Source organism: Carassius carassius, chromosome 4, assembly GCF_963082965.1.
Source record: "Carassius carassius chromosome 4, fCarCar2.1, whole genome shotgun sequence".
In the NCBI taxonomy this organism is placed as follows: domain Eukaryota; kingdom Metazoa; phylum Chordata; class Actinopteri; order Cypriniformes; family Cyprinidae; genus Carassius; species Carassius carassius.
The window spans coordinates 41,888,219-41,897,004 of NC_081758.1; the positions used below are offsets into that span (position 1 = coordinate 41,888,219).

General features: G+C 33.2%; 2 protein-coding genes across 3 annotated transcripts; one reads left to right on the forward strand and one right to left on the reverse strand.

Annotated features, from left to right (window-relative positions):
- Positions 1–965: 965 nt before the first annotated feature.
- LOC132131753 (zinc finger HIT domain-containing protein 3-like) lies at positions 966–2,667 on the reverse strand. The gene is made up of 6 exons (XM_059543851.1): positions 2,541–2,667; positions 2,365–2,439; positions 2,207–2,244; positions 1,467–1,529; positions 1,255–1,338; positions 966–1,171 (listed from the first exon to the last, which is right to left on the reverse strand). Exons 1-6 carry the CDS (start codon positions 2,543–2,545, stop codon positions 981–983), a joined length of 456 nt encoding a protein of 151 aa, XP_059399834.1. The 5' UTR covers positions 2,546–2,667; the 3' UTR covers positions 966–980.
- Positions 2,550–7,718, forward strand: LOC132131738 (complement component 1 Q subcomponent-binding protein, mitochondrial-like). 2 transcript variants are annotated; one of them, XM_059543835.1, is made up of 6 exons: positions 2,550–2,858; positions 4,541–4,691; positions 4,950–5,037; positions 6,062–6,157; positions 6,266–6,409; positions 7,438–7,718. In XM_059543835.1, the coding sequence occupies exons 1-6, from the start codon at positions 2,654–2,656 to the stop codon at positions 7,585–7,587; spliced, it is 834 nt and encodes a 277-aa protein (XP_059399818.1). In that variant the 5' UTR covers positions 2,550–2,653; the 3' UTR covers positions 7,588–7,718. The 2 variants fall into 2 exon arrangements, with proteins under 2 accessions (XP_059399818.1, XP_059399825.1); XM_059543842.1 differs by having other exon boundaries at positions 2,552–2,858; positions 6,284–6,409.
- Positions 7,719–8,786: the final 1,068 nt, after the last annotated feature.

The window sequence follows — 8,786 nt, forward strand, 5'->3', positions numbered from 1 at the left end:
TTATTCATTGCACAATATAAGACTTGAAACACTTTATGGTAAAATACTGGGAAAAGATATGGTTTCTTCATTGCTGTTGATGCTCTTATCAAGCAAACTGAATGAATTAAAAAACTATTTGCATATGTATCTGTAGGTTTATGCTATTTTAGACCGAAATGTATTTTCAAACACCAACCACTCAAAAGCACAACACATTTCTCTTTAAATAGGAGTTTTTGGTTATGAAACACTGAATTGCATGTGCAAACTGCATTTATGATAATTAAACAATCTATATGTATATTTATACTCTCAGGGTGTTAATCAGCAAAACGTGACTAGAAAACAGGTTTTCTAGTACAACACACAGTACTACTTCAACGAACCAATACAACACTTGTCAAACTTTGTTAATGACAATAAAGATCATTACAGACTTGTTCTGTTTTTGATTTCTTTTTACATAATCTATAGTCTGGAAAAGTAATTATAAAATTCATCAGTTAATGTCTCGAGAAGACAAAAGCTGCGTGTTTGTATGAAACAAATGCATTAGGACGTTTTTAACTTCAAACCGTTGCTTTTAACTAAAATATGAGTCATTAATCCATAAAACGTTTCTCCTGTTGTCTCGCACATCAAAATACATCAACATAACGGTGCTTGATCAGTGCAGATTTCTCTCCTGATTCAGACCAGACCACTTTTTCACTGGACTCTCATTCTGACGGCACCCATTCACTGTAGAGCATTCATTGATGAGACACTGATGCAATGCTACATTTCTCCAAATCTGATGAAGAAACAAACTCATCTACATCTTGGATGGCCTGAGGGTGATTAAATATTACATTTTTTGGTGAACTATTCCTTTAAGACATTGATGGCATTCAAACGACCTTGATATAGGACAAACCTTTTTATATGATTGCATTAACATTTGAAAGTGAAAACTTAAAGCACTTGAAGAATCGGTCATATGTGACAGTTCGGTCCAATCAGAATTCATCATCATTCTCTGCTTCTGTCGGTTCAATAATTCTTAAGCACTGATCAGCAAACTCCACGAACAGTGGCTCCTGCATGGCGTCTTTCGTGGCTTTGGCTTTATCTTCAGCAGAATCCACGGACATCATTAACCGGCGGAGATGAGGATTCCTCAACAGACCCTTCAACGCCTCTGAATCAGCTGTGTGCATGAAAACAATCTGTAACTGATCTCCTAAAAGCAGCATTAAAGATCATGTGAACAGGGTGTTTATCATTTCATACCGAGCTGCTGAAGTTTCTCTAATGGCACTTTATCAGTCTGACTCTCTTCATCAAGACGATCCTCGACAGTCCACGGCTCTTCAGGTGAAACCAAACACATTTATCAAACTTTTTAAACTTGATATAAGTTAATTTGTTCAAAATCATCATCAAAAGGAGGCAGAAAAGTTCTCTAGATCACCCATACCTATTATTGATTATGATTTACTCACCGCTGCTCACTGGTGTTGAGCTGCTGGAGGCTGGATCTGATTCTTTAACTGGATGACATGCATCTATCGAGGAAAGAGAAATAATCACTTCAATAGTTTGGTTTTGATACTTTGTTTCTGATTCTTGACTTTGCTCAGGGCAGTCTGGGAGTACAAAATAAATAATAATAAATAGTAACAACAATTGTATTACTAGTACCAATACTAATAGTTATAATAATAAAATATTAATATTAGTAATATATAATTAACATTTATATTAGTAATAATAAAATAATTGAATGAATAATACCAATAATAATTAGTATAATAGTATTTAATTAAATATAATAAATACAATAATCAATACATATAAATTAATATCAGTAAAAAAATAATAATGCAATCAGTAAAAATAATTATAATTAAAAAGACAATTATTTTAAATAAACATTTTATTAAAACAAATCCTATAAGTTAGTAATAATAGTAATATAATACAATTATACCAATAATAATGAAGTTAATACAATAATGTAACCGATTAAAATAATACAGGACTAATAAAAATAAAGCTTTTAAGTAGAAAATATTTGCAATGCTAAGGTCATGGGCTCGATTCCCAGGAAATGCATGAACTTATTAAAGTACAAACATGGAAAGCAATATATGTCGCTTTTGATAAAATCATCTGTCAAATGCATAAATGTAAATGTAATCCAAAGAACTGTAAAAAGATTATTATCTTAGCAGATACTTACCATCATCTCTGTGTCTTTTAAAGCAGCTCACTGAACAACTAGAAGGAACAGGAAGGTGTTACTTATTTGATCGCTATTTGTCCCAAAGCAAACGTGGGCTAATAAAGGTATATTTATGGTATGAACTGATAGTTAACGAACACGAATGAATGACTTACTATCGGATTCTGCAGGCTGGACATCTGTATTTAGGAACATGTTCGCTACAAACTCCACAAAGCTGCATAACGGACCTAAAAGTTTAACAAACAGAATAAAACGAGTTTGAATAATAATCCGCTTGTAGTTACTGGAGCCACGTGTTTATGTTGTTGACAGCGTGCTGGACTTTTACCTCATTTCCGCTTCAGAATGTTTCCGGTGTAGAGTGCTGAGGTCACGGTGTCCTTCCCCACGTGTGTGATCCGCGTCCAGCAGCTCCGAGCTCAACCGAATCAGACCTCCGTCATGCTGAAGTCTGTGAGCCGCGCGGTTCAGCTCGCAGCCCGGCTGTCCATCAGCAGCTCCGCCCCGCCGCTCCGCAGAACCTTCAGCAGATCCATCTGGAGCCTCAGCAGCAGCGGAGCGGGGTCCGACTCCAGGCCGAGGCTGCTCACATCGACCCGGGCTCTGCCCTCACTGTCCTGCGGCTGCGGGAGTCTGCACACCGAGGGTAAACACTGCTCCACTCTCACACACGACACAACAACCACCACGAGAAACATGTATATATGGTTAAGCTGTGGACACTAACTAATAAGAAGTGCTATGGTAATATTGTTTTTATGGTTAAAATTATAGGTACATACTAAACAGTACCATGGTAGTTGTTTTGGTAAAACTATGTATGTTAACTATAAAATACCATAGTAAAATAATATTTATGGTTAAACTATGAACATTAACTTAAAAAGTACCTCGGTAAAGGTATGTTTATGGTGAAACTATGGACGCTAACTAAGCTTGACTGATAAATCGATAAACCGATATTTTCCCCGATATTTAAGCATTTTACCATAATCGGATATTGGTTTTGTAATATCTGATTCACAGATAAACGCATCCATCTTGTGGGTGTTTTGAGAAATGTGGGCAGGAACACCCTAGATTATAGTAACATTTACTATATAACCATTATTTTGTTAGTAAACATCTAAATAAATACAATTCTGTGGAAATTATTATCGCCGCGAACGATCACGGTTTGAGTGTATAGTTCTGTGTAACTGCATAGATAAACCGTGCTGTCAGCAGGTATTTCATAATCTAGAAGGACAAAACATTATTAATAATTTTGATATAACATTCAAGTTGAGAAATGCAATAAAAAACAATATTTTGTTTTTTATATTCCAATATTCCAGAATGAATTATTATTGACTCTGTAGCTATAAAACAGCTTATAAACCTACTATAATTGTAGTTAAAATGAAGTTATGACTCCTGTCCTGTATTTTCTCCATTTGAAAACATTCTACATTTATTTTGCTTATGGTTAATATTAGTGTTATTGCTGCTGACGCTTTTTATAAATAAAATGTTTTTTTATTGTTGTAGTATAAAGATTAAATAAAACATGAGACTAATTTTCAACACTTAAAAAAAGATGACTGAAAAGAGGAAAAACCAAAGTGAAGTATGTTCTTTCTTCACTCTGTCATTTATTTACTTGTATAAAAGTTAATAAATATCGGTTTTACATATCGGTTATCGGGCACATAGCATGCAAATAATTGGTATCGGTTAAAAAAAAATCTATATTGTTCGATCACTAAAAAGTACCATGGTGAAGTTGTTTTATTGGTAAAAGCAGGGCTGGGCGATATAGTTAAAACATTATCACAATATAATGTTTCATATCGTTGGTTATTGATAATTATTGACTTTTTTAAGTCAAGATAATTATTGACGACCTTAAAAATTGAGCAGTAGAAAAAGGGTTTAAATTTAACCGCCATTTTTAACTTACCCAATTTGCTTAATCAAACAACAACTTATTTTAGTTTTAAAATAAAATTGAAACGTATCATCTTCTCTTTTTAAATATGTTATATGCAGATTAAATCGTTGAACCGATTGAACCGTTTGACCCGAGGGCATAATGTGCAAAATAAAGCTCCTCATTAAACTGTTAATTCAGTGCAATGAAGTAACGACTGTCTATGAAAAAATGCACACCATCTAAACTAATATTTATAAATCAAATGTAATTTAGTAAATTGCATAAACAATAAGAACAAAAGAGCGTCATGTATTTTTAACCAGAGAAGTGTCGTGCATCACTAGTGCACTGGTGTTGGTAGAAGAACAGGCATTCACAGTATGTTGTCTATTAATTCTGCCTTTATTCTTCAGGTGATAAAGCATTTGCAGCGTTTCTCACTGATGAGATCAAAGAAGAAAAGAATATCCAGAAGAACAAGAGTCTTCCTAAAATGTCCGGCGGCTGGGAGCTCGAGCTCAACGGCACAGAAGCCAAACTCAACCGCGCGCTGTCTGGAGAAAAGTAAGGGTGGTGTGTTTGATCATATGCTAATCATGATGCAAGCAACATGATGCATTATGGCACACATGCCTAATTGCTTTTTTAAAACAATTCTATTTAGAGCAATGCATCTTTACGATGTTTTTATCCAGTTGCATTGCATGCAAGGCACGCACAAGCAGATGTTTATTAATAAATGCATTGAGCAAATTCATCATCTGTCATTTGCAGAGCTTGTTTGATCATATTTATGTGTATGTGGGGTTTTGTGTTTGACAGAATCACTATCACTTTCAACGTGAACAACAGCATCCCGCCGCAGCTGGAGGAGGATCCTGAGCACACGCAGAAGAGTCCGGAGGACGAGGTAAAAACAGTAAAAACTGTTGGGTAAAAACTACCCACCTAATGTTCTTAAACTGTTGAAGGTATTGCAGATCTGGTTGTTTTTAAGATTAAGGATGCAGCAGTTAAAAAAAAAAATCTAGTCATAAATACATTAATAAAATGGCATTTTTCCCCCTTTTTTTTGTATACATGAAAGTGAACACAATATAAATGTACACGTATGCAGACACTTTCATCCAAAGCAGCTTACAGTAGAGGAACAAAAGCAATAATGACAGAATTTAATTCTAGAGAATATAAAGTTAAATTATTTTTATATATATATATATATATATTTATTTATTTATTATTATTATTATATGAATTATATAAATCCGTATTTATTCAAAGCAGATTATAGGAGAAGAGCATAAGCAATTCACCATAGAATATAATTCTAGAGTATATATATATATATATATATATATAGAACCGACATTTATATTTAGAAATGTGTGTGTGTGTGTGTGTGTGTGTGTGTGTGTGTATATATATATATATATTATTGTTTGCTACAGTGCAAGAACACAAATAAGTTCTGAGTAACATAGGTAATTTTGGGTTTATCTACTTACTACTAAACAGCACTGTAAAATAAGTGTTCGCGAATATTTTTTACTCAATATCTACCAGATCTAATATTTTACAGTTTGGCATAACTGTACAAATATGTATGCATTATTAAAATGGCCAATGGCATTGAGTTTTGTTCATTTCTATGAATTTACTGTCTGGAAATCACACTCTTAAAATCAAAATCAATGTTTTTCAAAACTGTGTGAATCCTGTTTCTTCCAATTAAAAACACAATTTTTGCGAGAGTGAATTAAATGAAGAAATCTCTTGATTTTTAGTTGTTTAAGCTGATTTTATTGCTGGATTGTTTTGTGTTTGATCATTTTCAGTCATCTTGTACGGATGCCGAGGTCTTTGTTTTAAACACAGGACACAGCTGAGCACCTCATCATGGCATGTTTTTAACACGTGTTCACTGTGTTTTTCAGCCTGACATTGTCTCAACGCCCAACTTTGTGGTTGAAGTGACCAAACCTGGAGTAAAGAGCTCAATGGTGTTTGACTGTCATTTCCCCGAGGATGAGGTGAGCAGATTTTCTCTCTTTCGTGGTTGTGTTTAAGGTCAGTGTGACTGAAGGTCCAGGTTTCTTAAAGAGCATGTGAAATTAAATAACTGGATGTCATATCCAAAGCTGTTTGTCTCCGAGCAGACGGCTCACGGTGAGGCTGAGGAGGAGAGCGATATCTTCGCCATCCGGGAGGTCAGTTTCCAGCCGGAGGGAGATTCAGAGTGGAAGGAAACCAGTTACACACTCAACACAGACTCTCTGGACTGGGTGAGAGCTGACAATGGTCTCCATGATGACCTGTCAAAATAAAAGTCTGATTTAACTTGAAGAAAGTCTAAAAGATATATACTGCTTTTGCACAATATAGTGTGCTTTCAAAGTAATAATGCAATTGCTACGACTTTTTTTTAAGGAATACATTTTTTGTATTATTTTAATAATAATATAATAATAAAATAAGCCTCGGTTGTGCAGAACTTCATTGGCCTAAAAAAGGAATTGTAACATTTTCAGTTGATTGCATTTTAAAATATTAATTAAATTGTTGATGTTTTGTGCCTTAATTTGATTGCAATGATTTTTGATAATGTATTTTTTATTCAGTCATAAATTCAGAAAAAAAAAATATATATATGATTGAAGAAAAAATACATTATCAAAAATTGTACATTACAAAAATTACAAAATACATTATCAAAATGTTATCATTATAATTGGCTTGCTTTTTTATTATTAAAATGTAATTAGAATAGTAAAACAGAATCCAAATTTATTAAAACTGAAAAAAGAAAAATGAATTTAAAAAAAAAAAAAGTTAATTTGTTGTAAAAATTGGAATAAGTTGGTGTTAAATTGTATCATTTCAATATTTAATTTAATTGGTTTAATTTGATTACTAAAATCTAATATAACCATTAAATCAGAATCCGGAAAGATTAAAATGGGGGAAAAGAATCCAGAAAAACAAACTTTTTAATTTCATTGAGCCTTGCTATTGTAATTTTTTAAATCATTTTTACAATATAATTGATTAAACACAAATTATTGAAATTTAACTAAGCCATTAAAATGGAATCAACAAAAAATTCACAGAGCCCTAAAAATTGCATTTTTGATAAACTTTTAATAATAAATAATTGTGAAATTGTATAGGGTTCATTATTTCAAATAATTCGACTTGCTTTTTTTATTTTACTGAATTTACATTTAACCATTTAATTAGAATCCAGAAAAATGAAAATAAGGACGAAATAACAAATGCACGGCATTGACCTCTGACCCCTCTGACTCTCTAGGCCCTGTATGACCATCTGATGGGCTTCCTGGCTGACCGCGGCGTCGACAACACGTTTGCAGATGAGCTGATCGAGTTGAGCACGGCGCTGGAGCATCAGGAGTACATCAAGTTCCTGGAAGATCTCAGCACTTTCGTCAAATGCAAATAGATTATCTCGATTTATTAAAACTTTGTGATACGTCTGGCTCATGTGGTCTGATGTGATGACATGACGAAGATGAAGGCAGAACAGTTTTGTATTTAATTTTATGTCATGTTTATGTGCACACACACCGTGGTTAGAGGGGTTTATGGGTCTCGCAGTCCAGAATGTTAATGAGAAATAAAACAGAGTGGAAATATTGGGCTGATTGTCCTGATTTAATTTCAGAATTACAATTGTGTTGCTAAAAGGCAAAAAAAGGAAGTGGTTGTCTATTGTTTTTATTTTATTATTTTTATGCATCTCAGTTTAATTAATCAATTTGACTTCTTAAAAAAAAAAGTGACAAAATGTTACTTTATTAAATTGGCATGACTTTCTGTTTGACTAAATGATGAAATTTGGTTTGGAAAGGGTTATTGTTTTTGGTGCAGAAATAACACTTCACCATAGACTTGCCTTGGATTGTCTGATCCATTGAAAACGTAACTAGAAAGAATTATTGAAACTGGCTTTGTTTTCTTGTATGTAAAACAGGATCAAAAACCTTTTATTTCACCCAAACAAATCAAAATAAAAGTGTTCTATATTTTAAATGATTTTTTAAACTGAGTTTATATACTGCTCTTCAAACCTCATGCTGCGGTTATATTCCTCCAGAATCAGGAGCTCGGAAAGACAAGCGAAACCAACTCATTTTCATCACAATTTGATCACATTTCCAGGTTACTCACGACTTGATAGAATAAGAAAAAGAAAGCAGATGCTGATGTAACCTTGTGCCACGAGCTCCAGCTGAATTTCCTCAAACGCTGAAAGGTCACAAAACTCCTGCGATGAGGTGTAAACCTGAGGAGTGAAAACACACGCTTCAAGAAATAATTCATCAAATGATCGGTCCTCATTTACTCACCATTACGTCCCAAATCTTTATGTGCTTCCACATACGCAAACATGAAGCCATACAATCGGTCAAGCTTAAATATTTTGATAAATATATTACATTTTTTAACATTTAGCAGACGCTTTTTTCCAAAGCGACTTACAGTGCATACAGGCTATACATTTTTTATGTAATACAATATAAACAATATATTTTTTTAATAAATTAATTTCATTTTTGTTTTAGTCTGTATTTTATTTATTTATTTATTTTAGGTTAATATTAAATGCAATATATATTTTTTAAATAAATTAATTTCATT

Excerpts from the sequence above, each read along its gene's own strand:
- LOC132131753 (XM_059543851.1), bottom strand. Across the intron at positions 2,245-2,364 it reads CCAGCCTGCAGAATCCGATA|TTGTTCAGTGAGCTGCTTTA; the intron begins GTAAGTCATTCA and ends TGTTCCTTCTAG. Across the intron at positions 1,339-1,466 it reads CTCAACACCAGTGAGCAGCG|CTGAAGAGCCGTGGACTGTC; the intron begins GTGAGTAAATCA and ends GTTTGGTTTCAC.
- LOC132131738 (XM_059543835.1), top strand. The coding sequence starts at position 2,654 with ATGCTGAAGTCTGTGAGCCGCGCGGTTCAGCTCGCAGCCCGGCTGTCC. Across the intron at positions 4,692-4,949 it reads CGCGCGCTGTCTGGAGAAAA|AATCACTATCACTTTCAACG; the intron begins GTAAGGGTGGTG and ends TGTGTTTGACAG. Across the intron at positions 6,410-7,437 it reads ACACAGACTCTCTGGACTGG|GCCCTGTATGACCATCTGAT; the intron begins GTGAGAGCTGAC and ends CTGACTCTCTAG.